The 14,363-nt window shown below is 49.4% G+C and overlaps 1 protein-coding gene across 1 annotated transcript in view; it reads left to right on the forward strand.

The window, feature by feature from the left end:
• The window catches only part of LOC116958103 (alpha-2-antiplasmin-like), a 93,362-nt gene that overhangs the window by 2,220 nt on the left and 76,779 nt on the right, over nucleotides 1-14,363 (forward strand). Inside the window, exons 2-3 of the mRNA XM_076055759.1 lie at nucleotides 4,414-4,546; nucleotides 11,036-11,225. Coding sequence (XP_075911874.1) covers nucleotides 4,448-4,546; nucleotides 11,036-11,225 — 289 coding nt within the window. The 5' untranslated portion in view covers nucleotides 4,414-4,447. The remainder of the gene's footprint in view (nucleotides 1-4,413; nucleotides 4,547-11,035; nucleotides 11,226-14,363) is intronic.

Genomic DNA, 14,363 nt, shown 5'->3' on the forward strand with positions numbered 1-14,363 from the left:
CTCTGTCGGGAGCTGGACCGGTACCGCCTGGATCTATGTGGCATTCAGGAGGTCCGGTGGACCGGTTCTGGCTCCTGCCACCATAAGGGGTGGACAGTCCTCTACTCGGGGCAGCAGACTGCCAAACAAAATGGTGTGGCTCTTCTTTTGAACAAAAGAATGAAGGGGGCGTGGGAGCGTGGCGGTGAGGTGTGGGAAGCTGTAAGCCCCAGGCTACTTTGGGCTCGCCTTCCCATCAACCGGAGGCGAGGAGTGGTGGTCGTGGTTACTTATGCCCCCACCGAAGACGAACATCCGTGGAGGGATGCAGGCAAAGCCGATGAGTCAGATGCCTTCTATGACCTCCTGTCACAGGTGCTGGCTAATGTGGCACCTCGGGATAGAGTCATCTTGTTGGGTGACTTCAATGCCCGAGTTGGTCATGATGCTGGCACCTGGTCTGGAGTGATTGGAGGGCATGGGCCAGATCAGCTCAATAACAACGGTAGGAGGCTGCTAGATTTTTGTGCAGCTCATGGGCTTGTAATTACAAACACGCTGTTCCGGCGCATCCACACAACATCATGGATGCATGCCGGGTCCAAGCAAGAACATCTGCTAGAATACATAGTGACAGACCAGCGGATGTGAGCCCATGTCCTTGACACCAGGACCTACCGTGGAGCTGATCTGCCCTCTGACCATCGACTAGTCATCTGTAAGATGCGCCTGCCATTCTTCCACTCCGGTGGTGGGTGTACACCCAGGACCCCATTCCAACCTAAAGTGGCCTGGTCTCAGTTATCTGATGAAAGTTGCAAGAGAGAATTTCATCATCGCTTGCGGCTGTGATTGGTATCGTCCCCCACTCCTCCTGATGTCGAGGGTAAATGGGCGAGGTTTAGGACTGTGACTCATGCAGCTGCAATGGCTGCTTTGGGTACGCGGTCCAGACCTCCCCAGATACCCTGCCTGACAGAGGAGGTGTTCAGGATGGTTGAGAAAAAGCGACAGGCCCACTGTCATCGGCTACAGAATCCAACGTCAGAGAATGAGGAGGCTTACCGCAGCCTTCGCTCGGAGGTTCGGAGAGCCGTGAGGCGCTGCAAGGATGGGTGGTGGTCGCGGGTTGCTGAGCAGATGGAGTCTGCCTCAGTAGTCTGCGATCACAAATCTTTATCCATCAAATAGTAACCTGCAGCGCCACACCTATTACCACCATTAGGGGAAAAACGGTGATCCAATCTCCGACCCCCAGGAACAGGTTTGTAGATTTGCTGAGCATTTCTGTGAAGTCCTGGGGGAGGGAAAATCCCTCAGCCAGGAAAACATCGTGGCACAAAGTGAGGATGACCCTGCTGAGGCTGTGGTGCCTCAAATATTGGAAGAAGTCACCCCCTGTGAGTGGCTGGCTGAGGTGCCATCTGTTGAGGAAGTGCTGAAGGCGATCCGGAGTCTGAGACCAGGAAAGGCAGCGGGCAGAGATGATCTCCCAAGCGAAATGCTGAGGGAGGGTGGCGTTTGTGCACAGACTGCCGTATATGACATCATAACAACAGTCTGGACCACTGGACGGGTTCCGCATGATTGGAAGGATGCCCTGGTGGTCCCCCTCTTTAAGAAGGGGGACCGCACAGACTGTAACAACTACAGGGGCATCTCACTCCTCAGTGTGCCAGGAAAGGTCCTGGCAAAGATTGTTCAATATCGCCTCGCCAGGCACTCTGAGGAGAGGCTTGCGGAGCCCCAATGCAGTTTCAGGAAAGGGCGGTCCTGCACAGATGCCATATTTTCTGTCCGTCTGCTACAGCAGAGGTGTAGGGAATTCCAACAAGACCTACACCTCTGCTTTATTGACCTGGTCAAGACCTATGATACCATCAGTAGGCCTGGGCTCTGGGTTGTTCTTCGTGCTTTTGGAGTACCTGACCCTCTGCTCACGATCATTAAGGACCTTCATGATGGTGAGCGGGCCCAGGTAAAACTACGTGGCCGGGAGTCAGAGCCATTCCATGTACACCTTGGGGTGTGACAGGGATGTCATCTGGCTCCCACATTATTTAACATCTATTTTGACCACGTAGTTCGTGAAGCCCTCAATAGCTGTACCGGGGGAATCTCCATATGGTACAGATATAATGGGAGGCTGATCAATGCCCGGGTGCAGTCAAGGGATGGCTCCCTATTGCTCAACCACGTTATGTATGCTGATGATTTGGTAATAGCTGCTCATTCAGAGAAGGAGTTGGAGACGCTGCTGCTGAGACTGGAGCGTGCCACTAAGAGGTGGGGCCTTACCATCAGCCCAACCAAAACTAAGCACCTGCCTGGGTATTTTGTACCATCGGAGACTCCACCCCCACAACTCCCAATCGGTGATGGGGCAGTTGTGGAGAGAGTGGAGAGTTTCCCATACCTGGGCAGTGTGCTTATGACTGGCTCCAGTTTAACAGCAGAGGTCTCACTCCGAATCAGTCGAGCGGCAATATCTTTTCATCGGTTGCGTAACGCTGTGTGGAAGCTACCTGGTCTGTCACTCCGCACTAAGCTTCAGGTCTTCTCGGCCACGGTCATTCCTTCCCTTCTCTACGCTTGCGAAACGTGGGCCCCCCTAATGGAGCATCTTCGCCGGTTAGAAACATTTAGGCTGGCCTGCCTACGTTCCATCCTGGGTTTAACCAGACTGGATTGTGTGAGGAGCTCACAAATCCTTGAAAGATCTGGGCAGGGTCCCATCGGTGGGCTCCTCCGGCGGGCAAGGCTGCGATGGCTGGGTCATGTAGCCCGCATGCCCAGCCACCGCATGCCGAAACAGCTTTTGTTCGGCCGGATTGAGGGGGCAAAGCGGGCGCGGCACGGGCTAGAGAAGAGATGGAGTGACGTGGTACAGGAGGACGTGGAGCTGAGTGGACTTGCCGATGACTGGTACCAGCGGTGTCAAGATCGGCCTCTGTGGATGAGGCTCGTGAAGGATGCTACTGGGCAGTTGGAGGCAGTCGCCCTCCAACAACAACGGAGGGCGGAGGAGCGACGCTCACAACAACGAGCGGAGCGCCGGGTGGCTAAAGCACAGCAGGTTGGCACAGTAGGGGGCACAGGTGGTGCATCAGCCAGTCATCTCAGTCAGTCGACCCGTGGCACCTGGGTCTGCCCCGTGACCTCCTGCCAGCGAGCGTTCGACACTTCACGTGGCCTCAGGGTGCACATAGCCTGGCACAAGCGTCGTGGTGACGTCACCGCCACTTAGTGGCGAATGGCGGTTGTTGTTGATGTTGTGTGTATCTGTGTGTGTATCTGTGTGTGTGTGTCTGTGTGTTCGTATCTGTGTGTGTGTCTGTGTGTATTTGTGTGTGTGTCTGTGTGTGTGTCTGTGTGTGTATATCTGTGTGTGTGTATGTGTGTGTATGTATGTGTGTGTGTCTGTGTGTGTATCTGTGTGTGTATGTATCTGTGTGTGTGTGTCTGTGTGTGTATCTGTGTGTGTGTTTATATCTGTGTGTGTATCTGTGTGTGTGTGTCTGTGTGTATCTGTGTGTGTATCTGTATGTATCTGTGTATGTATCTGTGTGTGTGTCTGTGTGTGTGTATCTGTGTGTGTGTCTGTGTGTGTGTATATATCTGTGTCTGTGTGTGTGTGTATCTGTGTGTGTGTGTATCTGTGTGTGTATATGTATCTGCGTGTGTGTATCTGTGTGTGTGTATCTGTGTGTATTTATGTATCTGTGTGTATGTGTCTGTGTGTGTGTCTGTGTGTGTGTGAATCCCTGTGTGTATGTATCTGTGTGTATATATCTGTGTGTGTGTATCTGTGTGTGTGTGTCTGTACGTGTGTGTATCTGTGTGTGTGTGTATGTATCTGTGTGTGTGTGTCTGTGTGTGTGTGTATATCTGTGTATCTGTGTGTGTGTATGTATCTGTGTGTGTGTCTGTCTGTGTGTATGTATCTGAGTGTGTGTATCTGAGTGTGTGTATCTGAGTGTGTGTATCTGTCTGTGTGTATGTATCTGTGTGTGTATCTGTGTGTGTGTGTCTGTGTGTGTGTATCTGTGTGTGTGTGTATCTGTGTGTATGTATCTGTGTGCGTGTATCTGTGCATGTATCTGTGTGTATATATATATCTGTGTGTGTGTCTGTGTGTATATATCTGTGTGTGTGTCTGCGTGTATGTATCTGTGAGTGTGTCTGTGTGTGTATGTGTGTGTGTTTGTGTATCTGTGTGTGTGTCTGTGTGTATGTATCTGAGTGTGTGTGTCTGTGTGTGTCTGTGTGTGTGTGTATATCTGTGTATCTGTGTGTGTGTGTCTGTGTGTATGTATCTGTGTGTGTGTCTGTGTGTGTATGTATCTGTGTATGTATCTGTGTGTCTGTGTGTGTGTGTTTGTGTGTGTATATATATATGTGTGTCTGTGTTTGTGTCTTTGTGTCTTCACTTAGGTTCCGTTGAAACCATCCCCTTCCGAGGACCGCCATGCTGACAACGGCGGCCATCTTGTCCCTGACCGTCACGTGGTTGTGCACCTGCTCCTGCCTCGAGCAGGCCCAGCCGCTCAGCCTGGCACAGGGGAAGGTCCGTGGGCCGAAACGTCGCACCTGTTTCCATTACCGTTGTGCGTTATAAAGGTTTGTCGCGGTCGAACCTTGCAATCAAAAGTGAGCCTACCTCCTGTCGTCCCAACGATTGGTCGATCGGCATCGACCAATCGATTCGTTGGCTGCTTAATAACGAATTAAAGCTTTTCCGTGACTGCATCAAACACCCATTGGCTGATTTTCTCGGTAAAAGTCACGCATGTGGGAATACCATGAAATTATATTAAAATAAAATAACTCAATCGCGACGTTTCTACCGCAGCACAAGGGATCTTCATCAGGTGTGAAAAAAAACCCCGCACAAATAGCACGCAGGGTGACATCAACGCAACGCATAGGGAGCGCTAAAACTGCATGGAGGTAATTGCTTTCGTGATTGCAAGGATCCATACTCTTTGGTTCTATTCGGTAAAGTCGCCGCGTAGGTCACCTACGTGACTTTGCCGAATAGAACCAAAGAGTATGCACGGAGGTAAAAACAAGAAGAAGATGAGAGACGACAATTCAACAAACCTAAGAAATATTTACGTGATGCTACTTTTAAAGCGGTTCGCGTTTTGTATGGACAGCTTATTAAAGTAAATAGTTATCTGCGTAGACATGACAAAAACAACGTCGCGGCCCCTAAACCCTGGAAACGCCTCGTCCAGGAAGCAGGCGGCGAAGTGTCTCCTGTGACCAAGGTGCCGTCCACTTTACCCGTTGTCAAAAAATCGAGTTTTTTACTTTTTTAGTGCACTTCAAAATCGAACCGTTGTTTTAAAAAATATATAATTTTTTAAGGAATTTCTTTCGATTCGAAGCTTTCGTGACTGCAGCGATTCATATTCTTGGTCCTTTCGGTAAAGTCACCACCACGTAGAATGGAAACAATAAAATAATAAAAATAGAAAACAATACAATTCTCACGACGTTTCGACTGCAACACGAGCAGCAATCATCATCAGGTGTGAAAACTACCACGTAGAAGGGAAACAATAAAATAATACAAATATAAAACAATAAAATTCTCACGACGTTTTCGACTGCAACACAAAGCAGCAATCGTCATCAGGTGTGAAACCACCACGTAGAAGGGAAACAATAAAATAATAACAAATAAAACATTCTTGGTTCTTTCGGTAAAGTCACCACCACGTAGAAGGGAAACAATAAAATAATAAAAATATAAAACAATAAAATTCTCACGACGTTTACGATTGCAACAGGAGCAGCAATCATCATCAGGTGTGAAAACCACCACGTAGAAGGGAAACAATAAAATAACAAAAATATAAAACAATAAAATAATAAAAATATAAAACAATAAAATTCTCACGACGTTTCAACTGCAACACCAAGCAGCAATCATCATCAGGTGTCAAAACCACCACGTAGAAGGGAAACAATAAATAACAAAAATATAAAACAATAAAATTCTCACGACGTTTCGACTGCAACACCAAGCAGCAATCATCATCAGGTGTGAAACCACCACATAGAAGGGAAACAATAAAATAATAACAAATAAAACATTCTTGGTTCTTTCGGTAAAGTCACCACCATGTAGAAGGGAAACAATAAATTAATAAAAATATAAAACAATAAAATTCTCACGACGTTTCGACTGCAACACGAGCAGCAATCATCATCAGGTGTGAAAACCACCATGTAGAAGGGAAACAACAAAATAACAAAAATATAAAACAATTAAATTCTCACGACGTTTACGATTGCAACAGGAGCAGCAATCATCATCAGGTGTGAAAACCACCACGTAGAAGGGAAACAATAAAATAATAAAAATATAAAACAATAAAATTCTCACGACGTTTCGACTGCAACACACTAAGCAGCAATCATCATCAGGTGTGAAAACCACGGCAAGAACAATTTGAAAAAGTGGCGGGTTTTTTTTTGTAACGTTTAAAAAATAAGAACCGGCCACTTTTTTCAAACGTCGTGAGAATCTTATTGTTTTATATTTTTTATTATTTTACCGTTTCCCTTCTACGTGGTGGTGACTTTACCGAAAGAACCGAGAACGTGAGTTTATTTTGGGTCAGATCTCGTCTTGTACACGACCCAACCCAAGACAGCGGCAACAACAACAACAACAACTCGAATTTAAATTTAAAGCTTTCGTGACTGCAGTAATTCATATTCTTAGCTCTTTCGGTAAAGTCACGTTGAAGGGAAACAATAAAATAATAAACTATACATAAAACATCACCTGATGACGACCGTTTGTGTTATGGTCGAAACGTCGTGAGAATTTTTATTGTTTTATATATATTTTATTATTTTATTGTTTCCCTTCAACGTGACTTTTCCCGAAAGAGCTAAGAATAGGAATAACAAAAACTCGATTACGAATGTTGCATCGGTCGCGACAGCCTTCGTGTTAAATTATTGTTGCTGTTGTTGGGGTGATGATGATTATTAGTAAAAAAAAATAAAACAACAAAAATCACGACGTTTCGGGCCACGACACAAGCGGCCTTCATCAGGCGAAGGGACCGGGCTGTCTCGAGGACAGCGCCGGAGTGAAACACAGAGCCAAAGCTCAGACCGCGACCTTTAAGCGGTCTGACCTTTAAGCGGTCTGAGCGTGGCTCTGTGTTTCACTCCAGCACTGTCCTCGAGACAGCCCTTCACCATGATGAAGGCCGCTTGTGTTGTGGCCGAAATGGTCGTGATTTTTTTTGCCGTTTTCACTTTGTTTTTTCCCACCTACAAACGTGGCGACTTTACCGAATAGAGCCAAACGAGCTTGGATCCTTGCAGTCGCGAAAGCCTCCGAATCTAGAAGTGATTATCGGTATTGCTCTCGTGCAAGGTGGCCACGTGACACGACACGAGTGCGCTTGGAAGGCAGTCGGCGTCCACCACTGTGGCCAATCCGTGAGATGCAACGGTGCCGAGCACCCAGCAAAATTCTTGAACCCGAGTCGCCATTAACCACGTGACTGGCCTACGCGCGCAGGGTCGTTCAGTAAACCTTGCCTGCCACCTACAGGCCCAGCGCAGCCATCGCATGCCGCAGGACGCACGTGCGTTGATGCGCCCCACGGCAACATCGTGACTTTGAGACCTCCTTTGCCAGTAAACAATATATAGAAATAGGTTTAAACCCTTTTTTTAACTGGCACAAAAAACGGACACCTTTATTCAATGCATCATGTTTGCAATAACCACAATACATTATGAGACCTCCTTTGCCAGTAAACAAGATATAGAAATAGGTTTAAACCCTTTTTTTAATTGGCACAAAAAACTGACAACTTTATTCAAGGCATCGTGTTTGCAATAACCACAACACAAGCAGTCAAAATGCAAACAAAAAGAGACAACTCTGATGATAATAATATTCTTTGGTTCTATTGGGTAAAGTCACGTAGGTGAAAATAAAATAACAAAGAATCACGACGTTTCGGCCGCTTGTGTTGTGGCCGAAACGTCGTGAATTTTGTTATTTTATTTTTCTTACCTACTACGTGACTTTACCCAATAGAACCAAAGAGTATGGATCCTAGCAGTCACGAAAGCTTTAAATCTAGAATAGATAATAATATTGGCACTGTCCTTGAATTTGATTGGTCCACACCCGAGACGGCTTTTCTTAGAGCCCTTTAGTCTCACACTGGTGTTGGACCAGAAGACGCCAAAAGGCGTACAACTCAAAAACAGCGCACCATCAGAGTATTGAGGTGCTCGGGGTGAGCATTTACATTATGAGACCTCCTTTGCCAGTAAACAAGATATAGTAATAGGTTTTACCCTTTTTTAACTGGCACAAAAAACTGACACCTTCATTCAAGAAGGCATCGTGTCTGCAATAACCACAACACAAGCAGTCAAAATGCAAACAAAAAGAGACAACTCTGATAATAATAATATTGGCACTGTCCTTGAATTTGTTTGCATTTTGACTGCTTGTGTTGTGGTTATTGCAAACATGATCCCTCGTATAAAGGTGTCAGTTTTTTTTTTGTGCCAGATAAAAGGGTAAAAGCCTATTACTATCTCGCGCTGCACGTTGAGAAGTAATTTTAAAAGAGCGGCCCGCCGTTCCCGATGTGCCACAGTCGTTTCACGAAAGGGATTTTCTACCAACAAGCGGTTTTACCCCCTTTGCCTCGGGTCATCAGGAATAATGAATAGCAGCTCAGGCAAGTGGCTGGTGTCATCATCACGGAGAGACACACGGAGACCCAGAGAGATACATGGAGATACACGGAGAACCACAGAGATACATGGAGATACATGGAGACCCACAGAGATACATAGAGACCCATAGAGATGCATGGAGACCCATAGAGATACATAGAGACACACAGAGATACATAGAGATACATAGAGACCCACAGAGATACATAGAGACCCACAGAGATACATAGAGGCTCACAGATACACATAGAGATACATAGAGACCCACAGAGATACACAGAGATACATAAAGACCCATAGAGACCCACAAAGACACAGAGATACATAGAGACCCACAGAGACACATACTCAGAGACACACAGAGACGCACACACATACACAGAGACACACACAGAGACACATACAGACCCACAGAGACACATACTCAGAGACCCACAGAGAGACACACACTCAGAGACGCACACACACACTCAGAGACACACACACACTCAGAGACACACACACACACTCAAAGACACACACACATACTCAGAGACACACACACAGAGACCCACACTAAAACAAAAACTCTGTTATTGTCACCAGCTGTGTAAGGGCCCCCACTGAGCTACTGCTGCTGTGTGGATCTTTATCAGACGAGCGGTACAGCCTGGACATCACAACACAGCATAGCAGCTCAGCCACGTGGGCTGATATCATCACCATCATCTTGCGAGAATGTACAGCAACAGCAGCAGCCAAAATACCCTAAACGCGTGATGTTGTTGTTGATTCTGAATGTGCGGGGGGTGGGGAAACCCCAGCGGACTTCAGAGACAAAGCCACACGGTGAGCACCGCAGGGATAGAGGGAGAGAGAAAGACACACACACACTCCAAATATACAGCAGGGATCGAACCCACGACCTCCTGTACACCAGGCGAGGTAGTCAACATCTCCCTTGTGAGAGAGATGGAGACACAACAGGGTCCAGGGATCGAACCCACGACCTCCTGTACACCTAGCGAGCTAGTCAACATCTCACCACGAGAAGAGAGAGATACACAGACTCCAAATATACAGCAGCAGGAATGACCAGGGATTGGATCGAACCCACGACCTCCTGTACACCAAGCGAGGTAGTCAACATCTCACAGGGTCACGGGATCGAACTCAGGACCTCCTGTACACCAGGCGAGGTAGTCAACATCTCCCTTGTGAGAGAGAGAGAGATGCACACACAACAGGATCCAGCGATCGAACCCACGACCTCCTGTATATCAGGCGAGGTAGTCAACATCTCCCTTGTGAGAGACGGAGACACAACACGGTCCAGGGATCGAACCCACGACCTCCTGTACACCAGGCGAGGTAGTCAACATCTCCCTTGTGAGATAGAGAGACGCAGACACAATAGGGTTCAGGGATCGAACCCACGACCTCCTGTACACCAGGCGAGGTAGTCAACATCTCCCTTGTGAGAGAGAGACGCAGACACAACAGGGTCCACGGATCGAACCCACGACCTCCTGTACACCAGGCGAGGTAGTCAACATCTCCCTTGTGAGAGAGACGCAGACACAACAGGGTCCAGGGATCGAACCCACGACCTCCTGTACACCAGGCGAGGTAGTCAACATCTCACAGGGTCACGGGATCGAACCAACGACACCCTGTACACCAGGCGAGGTAGTCAACATCTCCCTTGTGAGAGAGACGCAGACACAACAGGTTCCAGGGATCGAACCCCCGACCTCCTGTACACCAGGCGAGGTAGTCAACATCTCACAGGGTCACAGGATCGAACCCACGACCTCCTGTACACCATGTGAGGTAGTAAACATCTCCCTTGAGAGAGAGAGAGAGACACAACAGGGTCCAGAGATCGAACCCATGACCTCCTGTAAACGAGGCGATGTAGTCAACATTTCACAGGGTCACAGGATCGAACCCACGACCTCCTGTACACCAGGTGAGGTAGTCAACATCTCCCTTGAGAGAGAGAGAGAGAGACAACAGGGTCGAGAGATCGAACCCACGACCTCCTGTAAACGAGGCGAGGTAGTCAACATCTCACAGGGTCACGGGATCGAACCCACGACCTCCTGTACACCAGGCGAGGTAGTCAACATCTCCCTTGAGAGAGACGCAGACACAACAGGGTCCAGGGATCGAACCGACGGCCTCCTGTAGACCAGGCGAGGTAGTCAACATCTCCCTTGTGAGAGAGACGCAGACACAACAGGGTCCAGGGATCGAACCCACGACCTCCTGTACACCAGGCGAGGTAGTCAACACCTCACCTGGCACCCGCGTGCGCCGCGTCTCTGCCCGGCAGGTCGAGTTGCCGGCGGAGAAGAAGGAGGCGGAGGAGGAGGCGGTGAAGGAGGCGGAGGTTAGGTCAATGGCGTCGGCTCAGGCGGAATTCGGCCTGGAGCTCTTCCGCCTCGTGGCCAAGCAGTCTCCGCTGGAGAATGTCGTGATGTCGCCTCTCACCACCTCCGTGGCGCTGATGATGCTGTACGCCGGTAAGCGGTCGTCACAATCCTAACGAGTGCAGCGCTGAGACTCCTAACAAGTGCGGCGCTGAGACTCCTACCGTGTGAGGTGTTGAGACTCCTACCGAGTGAGGTGCTGAGATTCCTAACAAGTGCGGCGCTGAGACTCCTACCGTGTGAGGTGTTGAGACTCCTACCGTGTGAGGTGTTGAGACTCCTACCGTGTGAGGCGTTGAGACTCCTACCGAGTGAGGTGCTGAGATTCCTAACAAGTGCGGCGCTGAGACTCCTACCGTGTGAGGTGTTGAGACTCCTACCGTGTGAGGTGTTGAGACTCCTACCGTGTGAGGCGTTGAGACTCCTACCGAGTGACGCGTTGAGACTCCTACCGAGTGAGGTGTTGAGACTCCTACCGTGTGAGGTGTTGAGACTCCTACCGTGTGAGGTGTTGAGACTCCTACCGTGTGAGGTGTTGAGACTCCTACCGTGTGAGGTGTTGAGACTCCTACCGTGTGACGCGTTGAGACTCCTACCGAGTGAGGTGTTGAGACTCCTACCGTGTTAGGTGTTGAGACTCCTACTGAGTGAGGTGTTAAGACTCCTACCGTGTGAGGTGTTAAGACTCCTACCGTGTGAGGTGTTGAGACTCCTACCGTGTGAGGTGTTGAGACTCCTACCGTGTGAGGTGTTGAGACTCCTACCGTGTGAGGTGTTGAGACTCCTACCGTGTGAGATGTTGAGACTCCTACCGTGTGAGGTGTTGAGTCTCCTACCATGTGAGGTGTTGAGACTCCTAGCGAGTGAGGTGTTGAGACTCCTACCATGTGAGGCGTTGAGACTCCTACCGTGTGAGGCGTTGAGACTCCTACCGTGTGAGGTGTTGAGACTCCTACCATGTGAGGCGTTGAGACTCCTACCATGTGAGGTGTTGAGACTCCTACCGAGTGAGGTGTTGAGACTCCTACCGTGTGAGGTGTTGAGACTCCTACCGTGTGAGGTGTTGAGACTCCTACCGTGTGAGGTGTTGAGACTCCTACCGTGTGAGGTGTTGAGACTCCTACTGTGTGAGGCGTTGAGACTCCTACCGTGTGAGGTGTTGAGTCTCCTACCGAGTGAGGCGTTGGGACTCCTACCGAGTGAGGTGTTGAGACTCCTACCGTGTGAGTTGTTGAGTCTCCTACCGAGTGAGGCGTTGGGACTCCTACCGTGTGAGGGGTTGAGACTCCTACCGTGTGAGGTGTTGAGACTCCTACCGAGTGAGGTGTTGAGACTCCTACCGTGAGAGGTGTTGAGACTCCTACCGTGTGAGGTGTTGAGACTCCTACCGTTTGAGGTGTTGAGACTCCTACCGTGTGAGGTGTTGAGACTCCTAACGTGTGAGGCATTGAGACTTCTACCGAGTGAGGTGTTGAGACTCCTACCGTGTGAGGTGTTGAGACTCCTACCGTTTGAGGTGTTGAGACTCCTACCGTTTGAGGTGTTGAGACTCCTACCGTGAGAGGTGTTGAGACTCCTACCGTGTGAGGTGTTGAGACTCCTACCGTTTGAGGTGTTGAGACTCCTACCGTGAGAGGTGTTGAGACTCCTACCGAGTGAGGTGTTGAGACTCCTACCGTGTGAGGTGTTGAGACTCCTACCGAGTGAGGTGTTGAGACTCCTACCATGTGAGGTGTTGAGACTCCTACCGTGAGAGGTGTTGAGACTCCTACCGTGTGAGGTGTTGAGACTCCTACCGTGAGAGGTGTTGAGACTCCTACCGTGTGAGGTGTTGAGACTCCTACCGTGTGAGGTGTTGAGACTCCCACCGTGTGAGGTGTTGAGATTCCTATCATGTGAGGTGTTGAGACTCCTACCGAGTGAGGCGTTGGGACTCCTACCGTGTGAGGGGTTGAGACTCCTACCGTGTGAGGTGTTGAGACTCCTACCGAGTGAGGTGTTGAGACTCCTACCGTGAGAGGTGTTGAGACTCCTACCGTGTGAGGTGTTGAGACTCCTACCGTTTGAGGTGTTGAGACTCCTACCGTGTGAGGTGTTGAGACTCCTAACGTGTGAGGCATTGAGACTTCTAGCGAGTGAGGTGTTGAGACTCCTACCGTGTGAGGTGTTGAGACTCCTACCGTTTGAGGTGTTGAGACTCCTACCGTTTGAGGTGTTGAGACTCCTACCGTGAGAGGTGTTGAGACTCCTACCGTGTGAGGTGTTGAGACTCCTACCGTTTGAGGTGTTGAGACTCCTACCGTGAGAGGTGTTGAGACTCCTACCGAGTGAGGTGTTGAGACTCCTACCGTGTGAGGTGTTGAGACTCCTACCGAGTGAGGTGTTGAGACTCCTACCATGTGAGGTGTTGAGACTCCTACCGTGAGAGGTGTTGAGACTCCTACCGTGTGAGGTGTTGAGACTCCTACCGTGAGAGGTGTTGAGACTCCTACCGTGTGAGGTGTTGAGACTCCTACCGTGTGAGGTGTTGAGACTCCCACCGTGTGAGGTGTTGAGATTCCTATCATGTGAGGTGTTGAGACTCCTACCGTGTGAGGTGTTGAGACTCCTACCGTGTGAGGTGTTGAGACTCCTACCATGTGAGGTGTTGAGACTCCTACCGTGTGAGGCGTTGAGACTCCTACCGAGTGACGCGTTGAGACTCCTACCGAGTGAGGTGTTGAGACTCCTACCGTGTGAGGTGTTGAGACTCCTACCGTGTGAGGTGTTGAGACTCCTACCGTGTGACGCGTTGAGACTCCTACCGAGTGAGGTGTTGAGACTCCTACCGTGTGAGGTGTTGAGACTCCTACCGAGTGAGGTGTTAAGACTCCTACCGTGTGAGGTGTTAAGACTCCTACCGTGTGAGGTGTTGAGACTCCTACCGTGTGAGGTGTTGAGACTCCTACCATGTGAGGCGTTGAGACTCCTACCGTGTGAGGCGTTGAGACTCCTACCGTGTGAGGTGTTGAGACTCCTACCATGTGAGGCGTTGAGACTCCTACCATGTGAGGTGTAGAGACTCCTACCGAGTGAGGTGTTGAGACTCCTACCGTGTGAGGTGTTGAGACTCCTACCGTGTGAGGTGTTGAGACTCCTACCGTGTGAGGTGTTGAGACTCCTACCGTGTGAGGTGTTGAGACTCCCACCGTGTGAGGTGTTGAGATTCCTATCGTGTGAGGTGTTGAGACT

This window comes from Petromyzon marinus, chromosome 72, assembly GCF_048934315.1.
Source record: "Petromyzon marinus isolate PM22_M1 ecotype Great Lakes invasive population chromosome 72, UKy_Petmar_22M1.pri1.0, whole genome shotgun sequence".
Classification (NCBI taxonomy): Eukaryota; Metazoa; Chordata; class Hyperoartia; order Petromyzontiformes; family Petromyzontidae; genus Petromyzon; species Petromyzon marinus.